At 40.9% G+C, this 16,368-nt stretch overlaps 1 protein-coding gene across 2 annotated transcripts in view; it reads right to left on the bottom strand.

Moving 5' to 3' along the window:
• Il12rb2 (interleukin 12 receptor subunit beta 2) overlaps nt 1-16,368 on the bottom strand; it is a 78,532-nt gene that overhangs the window by 12,965 nt on the left and 49,199 nt on the right. For both annotated transcript variants that reach the window (XM_048439977.3, XM_048439978.3), the window contains 4 exons: nt 15,007-15,223; nt 5,859-6,059; nt 539-637; nt 294-452 (listed from right to left, as the gene is read on the bottom strand). In XM_048439977.3, coding sequence (XP_048295934.3) covers nt 294-452; nt 539-637; nt 5,859-6,059; nt 15,007-15,223 — 676 coding nt within the window. The remainder of the gene's footprint in view (nt 1-293; nt 453-538; nt 638-5,858; nt 6,060-15,006; nt 15,224-16,368) is intronic.

Raw genomic sequence — 16,368 nt, 5'->3', positions numbered from 1 at the left:
TGTGTATCCCAGGCCTACTTCTTACCTTAGGCATCCTAGTTTGGTCTTTGTGAGCAGGCACTCTGAGAGCCTGGCCCATTCACTTCATTTCTATATCTTTAACAGTTTGCTTAGCGTGTAACACATATTCAATAATTTTGCATGCGTGCATATGGGTGTCTATTTTTCATAATTCAACTCATTTCACAAGTGCTGACTTAGTACTAGCACTTGTGTGTAGTGAGGACATGCTCAGTCTGTGCTTTCCCAGCGTCTAAACAGGAGGCCCCTCAGCACTTGGTTTTCACACATACCACAGAGCTCAGGTTGTGCAGCAGAGTCTCGTTCCTTCCAGTATATTCTGTAATAGAGGATGCAGCCCATTTGCTCCTGGACTGGGATATGGGACCAGGAAATGAAAAGGCTCTTCCTTTTCTCTGTGATGGCAGTGATATGAGGGCCCGTCAATGGTGCTGAGGAGAAGAACACAAGAGGTTTCTGTCACCCTCCAAATCCAAGCCAGTAAACCAGAAGCTTGAGGAAACATCTTAAAGTTCACCTTTGTGCCTGGAGTCACCCAGGGTGGAGCTGCAACCTCCTTGGTCCTCTGATAGTGCATGCACCTGAATTTCATAACAGACGTAGGGCTTGATGTTCTCTGCACAGGAAAGAGAGTTGTGTTAATACCTGCATCCAAATCATTTTTAGCTTTTCTTAGTTTGAAGAAAGAGCAGTCTGGACTGAGAATAAAGGGATGGACTGGGCTCCATCCAGTTTCCTAGCATCTTATTTTCTATGATGCCAGCTTCTAGGTACCACTTTCAAGAAATGTAGGAATTTTGTTTATTTTTTTTTGATAAATTCTATGTAGCCTATACTGGTTTCAAATTCATAGCAATCCTTCTGCCTCAAACTTCTTAGGCCAAGAGTTCAGGCATACATTACTATGCCTAGTTTCTTCATTTAAGAGAACAGAGTAATTGTTCTTAAAAAGGAGATAAAGGCCTTTAAGAAACTCTGATGAAGATTTAAACATATCCATATAAATACACGCATGCAGAATATTTGATTCTACAAATGAGTCCCTTATTTATATGAAGCCGCTGGAGTTTTGCAGATATAGCACCTTAGAGGCTTTCCTATGGCATGCATGTTTGTGACTAAGGGGTGCATGCGGTGGAGTCCAGCCCCTGGTTCCTGCCCTCGGCTCCCTTCCAGTTATATCTTAGTTGCCTCACAACTTTCAAGATTAAGGGGATTTCCAGGATTTCCTTTCTAGCTTTGGAAAGGCTATATTTTGCTATTTTCTGTCAGTCATGAGGAAAGTAAGTGTCTCTTCCCACTCAAAGTCCATATTTTACTACCTGTGAAGAACTGTAAGTCCTTATAACACTGCCCATGAGGTGCCTTTAAAATTTCAATCTTGCTGGGCATGGTGACACACACCTTTATTCTGCACTGGGAGGCAGAGGCAGGTGGATCTCTGTGAATCTGAGGCCAGCCTGGTCTACAAATGGGTTCCAGGATAGCTAGGGCTACACAGAGAAACCCTGTCTTGAAAAAACCAAACCAAACCAACCAACCAACCAAAAAAAAAAAAAAACAAAAAACAAAAAACAAAACAAAAAAAAACCCACCCCCCAATTCCAAGTCATTAGGCATTGGATCTTCTGGAGCTGGAGTTACAGGCTGCTGTGGGCAGTCTAACATGGTTCCTTTGGGAGAGCAGGGAGTGCTCTTACTGTTCGAGCTATCTCTCTAGCTAGGTAACTATAGTATCGAGTGCTTAGTGCTTCTGATGGCTTACTCAAGTCCCCTATTTTCATAATTGACTAGGACTTAATGTCTTTTGGGGCTGCAGAGGAATTTTCCCTCACAGTTAATGCCTAAATTGTGTGTGTGTGTGTGTGTGTGTGTGTGTGTGTGTGTTACATGAAAGTCCATTAAATCATCCCGCAACCATTGTTGGAAGAGAGCCTGACAAGATCATTTACATGAGAGTGGGCACCAACTTGAGCTCATAAACCAGAGAAGTGAAGAAGACACCCACCACCTTAGTCTGCAGAATGCCACGGGATCCCAGCTGAAGGGCCATGAAGGATATGGAATCATATGTCCTTTGAAAGGGTCTGGTAAGTGGCTGTTATTTCCAATGTTTGGTTAAGTTTCCTGTTCCATGTCTTGGGAAGAGCCAACCAACCCATCGTGCTGTGGAGATCGGGGAGTTCCTGACGAGCCTTGCAAAGCCAAATGTGAGCGAGGGCACTGCTATACCAATCGAAAGCTGTGGGTTTCCCCCTGTGAACTGCTTGCCCTCAGTCAAGGAGGAAAGATACATGGCTGTGTGTCTTCATTGACATTTTCCCTTTCAAGAAGAGCATAGTCTTCCTAGCAAACATTTTCCTGATTCTGACTTTAAGGAGATACATTTTTTGGATCATTTTGTATGAACACCAACTCTCAGGGGTATCTACTCCCCACCTTAAGAACCTTCAGTGGAAGAAGTCCACACTCAGAAGACTCTCATTTCTTTTGCAATGGGACCCAATTTCCAAGCTCATTTCAAGTCTCTGTGCTGACCTATATGCACAACACCCTTGGGCAAAGGCCTTGTCTCTGTTTATAAGCTATTTTACAGACTTTTTTTTTTTTCTACAAAGATTTAGTTTTACCTCAGGTGCGGAAGAAAGTAGGCATTTCTCCCACAAATAATGTAACTGAGAATCATTTTGTACATACCGAGACAAGCATATGTGTAGTGAGGAGCTGCGGGCAGGCCTGCTTTTTAATCCTGTTCAGCTCCCGCCCGGCTAGCTCAGTCGGTAGAGCATGAGACTCTTAATCTCAGGGTCGTGGGTTCGAGCCCCACGTGCCTCACTACACATATGGGAGAGGGATACAGCTACTCTAGGTCTCACAGAGGAACTTCCAGATACTGAGATATGGTGGGCAGACAGGATGGGCTGATAGTCTCTAGCTCCACCATTCCACAGTGCAGGAATCAGGTTTATTCTGACTTATCCCAGACCTTCTGATGCTGTCCATACAGCCAGAGTCAGAAAAAGCTTGTAAGAGGAATAACGTCTGAATTTGTGGTAAGTAGCAATTAGTGAAATTTTCAGTTCAGCAGAAAGTAATAGCAAACCAAATATTTCCAAGTGTCAGAACAATCTTAATGGGTTATTTTGCAACTTTATTCTGTTGTTTTTATTCAAATGCATTATTCAGAAGTGATTCTGAATATTTCATTTTATATCCACTTTATCGTATTTATATAGAATTATATGATTTCCCAAAGAAAGGCAAGGTTCAAATTGCCCATGAGGGATGAATCTTGATATATATATTTTTTGTTTTGTTTTGTTTTTTCGAGACATGGTTTCTCTGTAGCTTTGATGCCTGTCCTGGAACTAGCTCTTGTAGACCAGGCTGGCCTCGCCTGTCTCTGCCTCCCGAGTGCACGCTTTTAATCCCAGCACTCGGGATGAATCTTGATATTACCTCCTGGTTTAGGCACTGTTTTTCCTGTCCATGCATCATTTGATTTGATGGGTATGATAGGCCCTGAGGGAAGCTGGCATCACTGCAGAGCCTCCGGCTACCCGAGGGAAGCTGGCACTGCTGCCGAGCCTCCATCTACCCAAGGGAAACTGGCACCGCTGCAGAGCCTCCGGCTACCCGAGGGAAGCTGGCACCACTGCAGAGCCCCCAGCTTCCCGAGAAACTGGCACTGCTGCAGAGCCTCCAACTATTCCAGAAGCAAGCCATAAAGTTGCTCTCAAATCTGATGCTACCCTTTGGAGCGTGATAATTAATGCATGCCTTCAATTCCACCACTCAGGAGGCAGAGGCAGGAGAATTTCTGTGAGTTCTAAGCCAGCCAGGACTAGAGTGACACCCTGTTTCAAACAATAACCAAAACTGATGCCTTCTTTTCTTACCATTCCCTTTCCGGGTTTGAATCTTGCTTTCCTGAGCAACCAAGGAAATGCACATATACTTTTGGATGTATAGATATTGAGACCGGCAAAAATAATCAAACTGCTTGTCTTATAGCTTATAAATTTCTCTTCTATAAGATATATGGTTTCCAAATGAAAAGTTCTAGATTCTCAGTGGCTTGCTCTTTCTCTGGGTGCTCACTGTATGCAGCCTTGTATACCAGTAGAAGTCTGGGCAGGCAAGCCATGTAAGAGGCACCCAGTCAAGAACCAGCTCATATGTTATTGGATAATACAATATTTTTCTCCAAGTAAACCTTATTAAGGAGGTTGTATACATCCCTAGATAGGAGTAATGATGTTCATGGTGGAAAAAACAATGTAGCTTAGTGTTTTGAGCTTGTAAATCTATTCAGTTCTTATTTCGGACACATTTAGTAACAATTCCGTGAAAGCTAAATTATTTAGTACTTGAAATATGCTAAACACTGTTCAGAGCATTTTCCATGTATTAATACAGTCAGTCCTCATAGCCACTCAGATGAGGAAAGAGGGCACAGCAGAAATCTGCCTATGATCTCCCAACTATTAGGGAAGGAGCCGGGACTCAGACCTGGGTAGGCTGTCTGTATAGCCAGACCATGAACCACAGTACTGAACTTACATTTAAATTGACATTAGGTTTTTCTCTAGTCCTTTTAATGTGCTTTCAGATACTTTTTCTCACTTTATTGCAACCCCTGACAGAAACGTCAGTTAGGAATAGAGATCCCAATTTTCATATAGTAGTTCAAATGACAAATAGCAGGATTGGGAATGAGGATCTCCTGGTTTTGCCATCTGTATGATGGGTTTAAAATAATGCCTCAGAAGCAATTATGTATTTTATAATTTCAAATTTTTCTTATATCTTATCTTGCATAAAAAATAATGACTCAGTGCACAGAATTGTTTTGAGTTAAATGACTTTACAAAGATAAATGTATCTTGACAAGTTAGGTTTCTGCCATACTTATTTGGCTCAATTATTCTTTCATCTTCTTGGGCATGGTGCTAGGGGACATAATTCTCCCAAAAACATAAGCCTTCTTCAGTCAGTTGGTCCTCAAGTTAGTCCTGAGGGCAGTCTTTTTGTTTTTTTGTTTTTTTTCAAGACAAGGTCTCATTATGTAACTCTTGCTGTTCTTGAACTCACTATGTAGACCAGTCTGGCCTTGAACTCCAGAGATTCACCTGTCTCTGCCTTCCAAGTTCTGGAATTAAAGACATGCACAAACACATCTGGCTTATAGGGCAGTCTTGATGGACTCTAGGTTCCCACTGTTTAGGATTCTAGTATAATAACTACAGTATATATAACTATATATATACAGTATATATATATATATATATAGAGTATATAACTCTAGTATAATAACTAGTATCATAATTACAGAGGGTATATGTAACCCTCTGTAATTGAAGATAAATTGCTTTAAGTCTCCCCAAATGTCCTAGGGCTTCTATTACTGTGATATAACAACATGCCCAAAGGCAGCCTAGAGAGGAAAAGGCGTATTCCATCTCATTGCTTGTAGTCTACCATCCAAGGCAGTCAGGGTAGGACTCACGGTGTGGTTCTAGAAGCAGTATCTGAGCCATGGAAAAGTGCTGCTCACTGGCTTGCTCCCTACAGCTTGCTCAGTCTGCTTTCTCATAGCAAGAACCACCTTTCCAGAGGTGCCACCTGGGATGGGCCCTCCCACACCAATTATTAAGACAAGACCCCACAGTTTTGCCTGCAGGCCAGTCTTAGGGAGACATTTTCTCAATTGTGTCTCCCTCTTTATCTATTCTCAGATAGCTCTAACTTGTTAACACGTTGACATAAAACTAGACATCCCGTCAAACAAACGGGAACTTGGTGGCTCTCTAGAAGGAATGTGATCAGTGAGGTACCTGAAATCAGAGCAGATGTGTTGTAGGGAGGGACCCGCAGCCAGTGTGGGGGAAAGCTCACATTCCTTCCTGGTTCTAGAGCCCTCCATTCCACTATGTACTCTCGAACAGCAGAAACGGCTTTCCCGGGAGGCTGCCAGGTCACCACAATGTTGTCCATGTTCTCTGACTTAGCAGATACCCAGGAAGGAGCCAGCAACCCTTTGGAGGTGAGGAAGAGGAAGGACAAAATCAGAATGGATAAAGATAAAAATGGGAACTGGAGAGACATCGCAGTCAGTCAAGTGTTTGAGGATGCTGATTCAATCCCCATAACCCACTGGGGGAAAGCCAGGTGTGGCTGGTATGGTGCTGCACACTTGTACGCCCAGTCCTGCGGAAGTGGAAAGAGGAAGATTCCTGGGATGTCCAGCCAGTCTAACTAGCCTACCTAGTAAGTGAGAGACTTTTTTTTTTCAACAACAAAGAAAAAACAAGATAGATAGTGCCTAAGGAATAACATCTACCTAAGGTTATCCTGTGGCTACATGTGCACACATGCATCTGCTCATACATGAAAACACACACACACACACACATACACACACACACACACACACTAAAAAAACACAAGGCAGTTTATCCCAGCTAAGTTTTAGGAACCATCAATCTCTCTTTAGGGACTTGTAGGTCAATGTTTAAGTTCATATTTTTCAGTCCATGGAGGACTAGCCTCAGCAGCTTGTTCTATAATCCAGGGTAGCTTTCTTTGTGGATTTATTTCTATTTGTATTTACTTACTGCATTTCCTCAAAGTGCTCACTCTGCTAAATGTAATATACACCCTTTTAATGACTGCCCACTTGTCTCCTTAGACATAAACGTATCGCTGAGTAGTGTGACCCTTTGCTTGTGTCGTATTCTCACAAAACACACCATGTTTTGTCAAACCTTTTCACTTAGTTTCTGTTTCTGGAATGGATTCATTTTCCTTTTTCATTTGGAAACCTAGCCCACTCCTTCCCACTTCTGCTAAGCCCTTTTCTCCTCTGCTTTCCAGTGACCAGCAGGAGTGTCCTGACACAAGGACACAGTGACACGCAAGACCATTCAGGATGTACACACAGAACTGCTTGGCTAGGGAGTGTCCCTCTGACTGATCTCCAAAACAGATGGATGAGAGGAGGGTGTAGCCCTTGTCCAGCCTGAGCAAGAAACTGTACACACACACAGAAGGTAAAACAAAGAGCTCGTTGACACTTCACCAAGGGTAGCTAGCATGAGGACTCTCACCTCACCTACACTTTGTATTTCCCTTTCTGCTTATCAATTTGATATGTATAAAATCATACGTGATTAGAGATTTGACTTTCATGTTTGTAGTTTCATGAGTCCAAACTACTCAATGACTTTCCCTCTTTGGCTATTAATAGACTTGGCTCATTTTGCCGTGTGTTTCTGCCTTTTTCCGATCTGCAAGTAGCTTTGATGAGTCTAATTACTATCCAGTTTTCTACTCTTAATGCAGTCGGTTAGTCCTCTGACAACTTTGTTTTCTACAGTGGTACTGGTAAATTTACCACAGTTTTGATTCTGAGTCTTGTTTGTAAAATTCCAGCACGCTGGGGCTATGAACACATTCAACTGCATTGTCTTCTATGGGCCTTTACTTCTGCTTTTTATGCTTAGGTTTTCAGTTCGAAATATAAGCTAGAAAGGTTAGTGTTTTAAGAAGGGAAATGCTATTATTTGTTTCTGTTTTCTAGGGATGGTGCGTCTGCATTGTAAACTGTGCAGACACATCGCACCTGCTAATCCTTAAATTAAATTAAATTTCACCTTTTCTTTCAATTCTGGAGGCAGCGACTTTCCTGGGGTTTTACTTCTCCCATGGGTTGAAGAAGAATTGACTAATGGGAAGAGTAAATATGATAAAAGTACATGGCAAACACGTATGAAAATATCAAAATGAAACTTATGAATACACACTAATAAAAATAATGGAAAAGCTCTTCTTAAGTAGAAATGAAAGGTATTTTATGCTAGCATTCCAATTAATAGTGGAAATACAACTAGCTAGAAAAAAACCTTCATACCCTAAGAATGAAACATTTAATTGAAGAATAATAGAAAACTATAAAGCAAAAGGCTCTTAGAGACAACAAAAGAAATTTTCTATGTACAGACGTTTATTTTTATCTGCAGTGGGGGTTAGGAGGAGGGAAGGAGGAGGACATTGTTGCCTTTTTAATTTGTCTCTTTTTTACTTGCTTTAGGACAGCGTAATAATTTTCAAATGCTGTACATGCTTACCTGAAAGTTGGAACTATTGGCACTAATTTTTAATATATGTCTATATAGATTCAAATAGCCAATAATTTATTTATATTGTGTGTCTCTATTCACAAGTAATTAAACATTAATCTTTCCTGTACTGTCTTTATTTGCTTTTATTATTAAATGAAATTGATCATAAAACAATTGATTCCATAAAATGGATTGGACAGCTTTCCTTATTTTCTATCTAAATTGAATAAAATAAGATTATGTATTTTTTTCAAAGTTTAATTGTAAAGTGGTTTGTGCCTGGGCATTCTTAAAAAAGCATAGAGGTTAGGGTAAGCTAGCTCTAACTTTCGGAATGTTATTATGACTGCCTTTATTTTTGTGCGTGTTTTATTTTGTATGTGTGTGTGTACTTACATGCAAGTGTCGAAGCATGTGTGTGGAGGTCAGAGGACACCTTGAGGAGTTGGTTCTCTCCTTTCACCATATGGCCTGAGGGCTAGAACTCAAGTCCTCAGGCCTGGCAGTTTCCTTTCCCAAGACTCTCGTCTTGTCAGCCTGGGGATATTGCTTTAGAATAAAATTTATTCATTCCATAAATATTGAGTGCTACAGTTTGCGAGATCATTTGTCTGAGGTTGTGCTAAAAATGTCCAAAAAGTCTTTTTCATCTCTGCTTTATCTGGAATTTGCTAAGCAAATCAGCTTGCATCTTGTAGAGTCCTTCTGCTTCTGGGTCATTACTCTTACCAGGCACACGTCTGAGATTCCTTCTCTAGGATGTTCGCCAGACTGTAGTCTTCCCTTCTCTCGGCCACCTTTCAGACTCTTATCTTTAAGTTAGGTGTGGTGACACACACCTCTAATCCCAGTACTCGGAGGCAGAAGCAGGTGGAACTTTGTGAGTTCAAGAACAACCTGGGCTACTGAGTGAGACCTTGTCTCAGGAAAACCACAAAATGAAATTACTTTTTTAGCGTCAATCAGAATATCCTAGCTCCATGTTTTCTGAAAACCTCTTTGTAGAGTTCTGGTGCTTGTAAGGTACCACCTAAGAGGAAGGAGGTTACTTTCTCTGTCCTGCTCTGTTGCTCGATGGGTATCTGTTCTTGGATTGCTTGGATTATTCTCATTACCTTTTTTTTTTGAATGCATCAGTATCAAATTAAGGAGAGAAAAACACTTCCTCATTTAACCAAGAGTGAGAACAGATTTTAATTTTCTATTTCATGTTCTTTGTCTCTGTCCTCTGTTTATTCCTGTGTGTCTGTTGTACGAGGTGAATGTGTCTCTGTGTCTGTTTGTTGTATGTGTCTGTGTGTACTGTCCGTGTCCTTGTGTGTATGAATGGTGTCTGACTGTGTCTGTATGTGTGTCTGCCTCTTCAGTCTGTATTTATTGAACAATACAGAAAGCATCACACAGGGAAGGAATCTTTGACAGAGTTGTACAAGGGGTTGCCTCTGGCTCCAACTGATCCCGACTGGCCCAGATGACAAACATCATTGTTTATTAACCAATATCCATAAATGGTTGCTTTCAACCTTCATAGTAGATTTTAGGAGGTGGCTCTCAACTTCTGTCTGTATTTCTGCTTTCAGCAAATGATACACATACTTTCTCTGGGTCAGGGGCATGGAAGAGTACATAATTTCCAATTACACTTATGCAGGGGCTTAGGTGCTAGACATTTATTACATGGGAAATCCAAAACAAGTAAGGTTGGTTTATTATATTGTTCTTGTAAAAGGCAGGTTTGAGTACACAGTAGGTTAGCAGCCTTACGTGGCTTCATGGTGTATTGTTAACTCTGGCTGTGAGATCCAGTAAAAGTACCAGTCTCTTACTACGTAAGAGATATTTTCAGAATATTGTATTCTCACACTGGATTTTACTTCACATTCCTGAGTCACAGTCTCTGACATCTGTGTGGGCCACTGTGCTCTCCAGGTTTTATGTCAACTTGATACAAAGTTGTGTCATCTGGGAAGAAGCAATCTTTTTTATTTTTTTAAGAAAGATTTATTTATATATGTATTTTATATAGATGAGTGCTCTAGTTTCATGTTCTGTTACCTGGATCTAGGCCATTGTTAAGAAAATGCTGTACTATTGAGATACATGACTAGTTACTGGATTTTATATGTAAGTGTGTGCATTCTGTACATGTTTGTGTGTGTATGTGTAGATGTGTGTGCATATGCCTGAAGACAGCCTTGGACGGTGTTCTTGAGGTCTCAAACACCTTTTATTTTTGAGACGGACTCTCACTAGCCTGTTATCCACCAGGTAGGCTAGGCTGGCTGCCCAGCAAGCTCCAGGGATCTAGTTATCTTTGCTTCCCCAGTACTGGGATTACAAACATACACCGTCATGCCAACCATGCCTGGCTTTTCAAATGTCAGTTCTGAGGATTGAACTCAGGTGCTCATGCTTGCATGGCAAGTTCTGTATTTACTCTAATATTTCCCTATCAACAGTAGATCTTTGATACTGGATTTCAATGTGTAGCTGAGATTGCTATGTAGCTCAGGCCATTCTCAAACGCAAAACTTTCGTATTTCAGCCTCCTGACAGCTGGAATGACAGGCCTGTGACAGCCACCATGACTAATTTTGATGTAGCACATCTTAAAAGCAGCATAATGCTACCACAGAATTCACTTTTAAAAAATGCTGTGTACAGGAGCCAGAGAGATGGCTTAGCATTTGAAGAGCAATTGCTACACTTGCAGAGGATCCAGGTTCGGTTCTCAGCACTGCATGGCAGTTCGTGACCATTTGTATATAACTCCAGTGCCAAGGCTCCGATGCCCTAGGCACCAAGCACAGTTATGCTATGCATACACATGGATGTTTTACATAGGTAAAACACACAAACAAACAAAAACAAATCGATCTTTAAAAAGTCTATGTACAAGTTATCCACAGAGGAGAAACATGAAATATAAAAAACAACAGGGGTGTAGGATGCTAAGCAGGTAAGACACAGGCTGTTAAGCCTGAATTTGATCCCTAAGACCCACTTGGTGGAAGGAGAGAAGCCACCCCAAAAGCTATCCTCTGACCAATAGGCACACTGTGACATGAATACAAACACAGATACTAAATCAATAAATGGAAAAAATAAAATAAGGTATTTATTTATTTATTTAGGATTTTCAAGACAAGGTTTCTCTGTGGTGCCCTGGCCATCCTGGATCTTGCTCTGTAGATCAGGTTGGTTCAGAGATCCATTCACCTCTGCCTCCCAAGAGGAAGAATTAAAGGTATGTACCACAGTACCCAGCTTAAATAAAATTTTTTTTTTAAATATCATGTTTTCTTTTTTTAATATTTATTTATTAAATAAATATTTATTAATATTATTAATATTGTATACAATATTCTGTCTGCGTGTATGCCTGCAGGCCAGAAGAGGGCACCAGATCTCATTACAGATGGTTGTGATCCACCATGTAGTTGCTGGGAATTGAACTCAGGACCTTTGGAAGAGCAGGCAATGCTCTTAACCACTGAGCCATCTCTCCAGCCCCCTTAAATAAGATTTTTTTTAAAGAAAAAAAAATGTACGAAAAGGGGGAGGGAGTAGAAGAAAATTTTTCAGTAATCCAATGATGCAAAAAATGACCTCTGTTAATATGTCCATGGTTTCTACTAGGCTTTTTGTTTGTTTGTTTTTTGTTTTTCGAAACAGGGTATTGCTGTAGCTTTGGAGCCAGCCCTGGAACTAACTCTTTTAGATCAGGTTGGCCTTGAACTCACAAATTCTCTTGCCTCTGCCTCCTGAGTGCTGGGATTAAAGGTGTGTGCCACCACTGTCTGGCTCTGCTTTTTGTTTTTAAGTATAGAAAGAAATCTGCTCATATAAATGTAGATTTAAAGTGGAATTATCTTTGTGTGTGCGTGCTTGTGTGTGTGTGTGTGCGCATGCGTGCGTGCGTGCGTGCGTGTGTGTGTGTGTGTGTGTGTGTGTGTGTGTGTATGATCTCTCCGTATTCATGTATGGCCTAGAGTTCCCTATGTGGACCAGGCTGTGTTTGAACTCATGAGGTTCTGCGTGCCTCTGCCTTCCATATGCTCGGACCATGTATCTTTTTAAGAGACTACTTTGTGATTTGTAATGTAAAATGGAACAGTAGTGATATGCTAGGGTGTGATTAAGACAGGCAAAGGTCAGACATATTTACCAGTCTATTCTCTATTGTATGTTTATGTCATCTATATTGTTATACTGCTTCAAGGAAAAATTCTGCTAAAAAAATCTATTATTTATGTATACATGTTGTGCATGTACATGAACCACAGCACAGGTCTGAAGGCCAGAGGATAACCTGAGGGAGTCAGTTCTTTCCTTCCACCTGCGGGGTCTTGGGGATTGAACTCAGGATGTCAGACTTGGGCAAGTGCCTTTACCTGTTGAGCCGTCTCGACAGACCTTAAGCAGTTTCAATGAACGTCTGCATTTACACTTCTAACATTCTATTATTTCTTGAGGATAAACTTCTCTCTCTTTCTCCCTCCCTCCCTCCCTCCTTCCCACCCTCCCTCCCTCCTTTCTTATTTATTTTTGAGACAGTTTCACTCTGCATCCCGGGTTCGTCTGGAATATTGAATAGTGAAATTCTCTGGTCAAAAGGCATGTTCATATTTAGCATTTTTTATGTATTGACAAATTGTTTTCCAGAAAGTTGTGCCAATTTGCACCCCCCCCAACAGCACACAAAACAGTTTCATCAACATGGAACACACTCATTCTTCTCACTCTGTCAGTTTGACTTGATTTTTCACACTTTTTCAAAATTTACATCTCATTAATTGCTAGCTAAGTTAAACATTTTTATAGCTCTGTTTTTCCTATCATAGTTGGGGGGTCATGGAGATGCAATGGGGATCAACCTTAGGGTCTTGTATATATTAAAAAGTGATCTCTGAACTATACAGGCTGGGCTTTTGTACTTTCTTTTTTTGAGTTGTGTGTTTATATCCCTGATATTCTATGTATTTGAAAAAAGTACAAATTAATTAAAAATTAATTAAAAAGATTAATATAGACAAATATATAGACAATATCAACTCTATGCTAAAATATGATAAAATATGATATATGTGATACACACATGTGTATGATATGTATGATGCACATACACATATATATTTATTTATAAGCTATTATTTGCAGTTTAAGCTTTACTTGCATTTTTTTCTTTTCTTTTTTTTTTTTTTGAGACAGGATCTTACTACAGAGTCTACACTGGCTTCTAACTTGCCAACATCTTGCCCAGGCCTCCTGCTTGGGTTACAGGTGTTCACTATCACACCTACCACTTATGGTGTTTTTAAGTTAAAATTATTTCACTGTGTATGAACTTGGAAGGGTTTCCCCATAGTTAGAGAATCCATCTTTCCCTTCACGCTTTTTCCTTGGGTGTCTTTCCTACCAAACAACTTTTCATCTTCTTCAGGAAGGAAGCGTGGCTGCCAGAAATGTGGCTCTTGAGCCTTCTTTGCAGCTGGGTGTGGTCAGGTGAGTGGTGAGGGCCAGCAAGTAGCAGCGAGTGGAAAGTTGCTGTGCACTGAGGTGAGCTCCTGCGCTCTGGGGCCACTCCCTTCTGCCTCCTCTCTATTCTGCTGCCTACAAAGAAACAGCCAGAGCTCGGCAGCCTTTTGGACCATTTCCATGTGAGGACGAACGTCAGCTTTGGCAGAGGGAACGAGAAAGGAGCCTGGAGACTGACTGACGTCACCACCCTGAGCTATCATGTGAGAGGGCAAATGAGCCACAGTAGTCAGGCCTTCAGTCAGACCGACTCTGAGGAGCAATTCCTAACTCAAATGCCAAATGGAGCTGATACCCATGTTTACTGGTACTTTCTTCCAGCTGTGCTCATCACGTGTTCTTAAAATATAATCAAGATTTAATGTTGCATCTAAAACATTAATGTTCTGGGACTGGAGAGATGATTCAGTCATTAATAGCACTGGCTGATCTTCTATGTTAGGTTCCCAGCACCCATATAGAGGCTCACAACCATTCGTAACTCCAGTTTCAGGGGTTCTGATGCCCTCTCCAGCACCATAGGCACTGCATACAAATGGTATACAGACATCCATGCAGGCAAAAGACCTATACACATAAAATAATACATCTTAAAAATAACAATCTTTTGGCAGAAATTTCTTCAAACTGATGATTGCTGAGCCCATGTATACATAACATTATGACACTAAGTTATAAGAGAGGGTCCAAATACAGTGTTTTATCCTGTTTAGACTTTTTCTTTTTTTTTTTCTACAGTGTAGACCTTGAGACACAGCTTAAGATCCCTTTCTTAGCTAATTATGGTCTTTTCTTTGAGGAAGTAATTATAGAAGATATGATTATAAATGTGAGACTCTACATCTAGTTGATATTTTTTCTTTAAGACAATTAGATACATATTTAAATGTATATAATAAAGAACAAAAGTTTATCACAGTTTCACTAAGGTCACAATTTCATTTTAATACTCAGTTTTTAAATATAAGTCTGTTTTTTTGGTCCAGAATTTAGCAATATATATTATTATTAAATTTGTAAAAACTAGTCTAATTGGAAAATATTACTCTAATATAATGTTACTAATACATATGTAAGATTGTAATCTTACAGTGGTTTGCAAGACAGTAAGTATAATCTCCATCTTATGAAGAAATTGAAGCTCAGAGGGTTAATTATAATTCATTTGCTCAAGGACATTGCCAGGATAACAGGAAAGGGCAGTTGTTGACTCCAAAATCTAAACTCTTGGCTGCTCATACCACACTCTGGCCTGCACCTGCAGGAGAGAAAAGGTGAGGGAGAGAACTTCCCATAGGCAGTGTTAATGAGACTAGGTACCTACCAGTGCCACACAGGTCCACTATGTTAATACGAGTGGGCGCAGAAGAGCCTTTTGAATTGACTGCAGACACAGATGCAGTCCAAGCCCCAGTTCTGGGAATGACCTCGGTCCAGGAGGTGTGTGCTGTAATGTTCTGCAGTGTAATTTTTCTTGTTACCTCCTGTAAGGTCACCTGGTACTGGAGGATTTCCCCCCTTGCCTCTGAGGAACTCAGATTCTGCAAGAGAACACAGGTACGTAGCCTTACTCTCAGACAAGATCATGGATGCTCTTTGTGCCGGAACCACCCGAATCGGATGCAGGTGACTGACTTTAAGTGCTTTATTTATTTATATCTTCTCATCTCCACTGTACACTTTCATTCAGTGATTCACAACCTCACACCTGCTATTTAGTAAAAAAAAATTGGTTAACATTTTCAAAAGATACTTCTTTAAAACACTGATTTTTCTTTCTTCAAAATGAAGCTTACTGATGGTAAACACCTCTTAGGAGAGCTGTGAAGTCAGACTGTAGCCGCACCGGCTCTGAGCTGCGAATTTACTGACACTCAGATCTTAGGGAAAGCACTCAGTTCCTCTGAATTTTTGTTTTAAAATTTGTGAAACATGCTCATAGGGAGACAGAGACCATACTCAAAGAGACGCTCAGAGGGACACACTCATGGACAGACACAGAGAGACACTCAGAGAAAGCCAGGCATGGGTGGGGAGTGGTGGGAGAGGGTTCATTTTTGTCCCTTTGCTTCTTCAGACAGGGTTTCTCTATGTAGCCTTGGTTGTCCCAGAACTCTATAGACTAGGCTGGCCTCAGACTCACCTGCCTTTGCCTCCCAAATGCTGGGATTAAAGGTGTGTTCCACCACCTCCTGGTGAGGATGCCTTTTTAAATATAGAAAGTGCAAGACTGCTTGGAACATCAAAACCACCACATTCAGGAGCTAAAGCAGTAAAATGACCCTTAGGAACTTGAATTAGCCATGTGTGCTAGGAACCTAGCTCCAAACTGCAAAATTCTGATTGAGATCATTTGGGAACAAAGTCACACAGTAAGCAGAAACTGTTATTTTTCTCTTGTTTTGTACAATGGCCATGGCAAATGGAAACACAGACCTGAAGAGCTGTGAAGTCTAACCCTGGCAGTGCCCATCCTTACCTACTGCAGGAAGAAGCCTTGGCTAACAGACTTAAGTGGCATAGTTTTCTGGGCACAGCTACCCATTCATGCCAGGAGACTATTTGCTGGAAGACGCACCTGAGGACCAGCAAATGCCGTGCTTACAAAGAGGCTGCATAATTTGATTTTCTATGCAGTTTATCTGTCAGAAGGGTTTGGGCATGAACAGCTGGCGCACTTCAATTC

This window comes from Myodes glareolus, chromosome 6, assembly GCF_982192425.1.
Source record: "Myodes glareolus chromosome 6, mMyoGla1.1, whole genome shotgun sequence".
Taxonomy (NCBI): Eukaryota; Metazoa; Chordata; class Mammalia; order Rodentia; family Cricetidae; genus Myodes; species Myodes glareolus.
The sequence above is the reverse complement of the archived record's forward strand: the minus strand, read 5'-3'. Positions and strand labels throughout refer to the sequence as shown.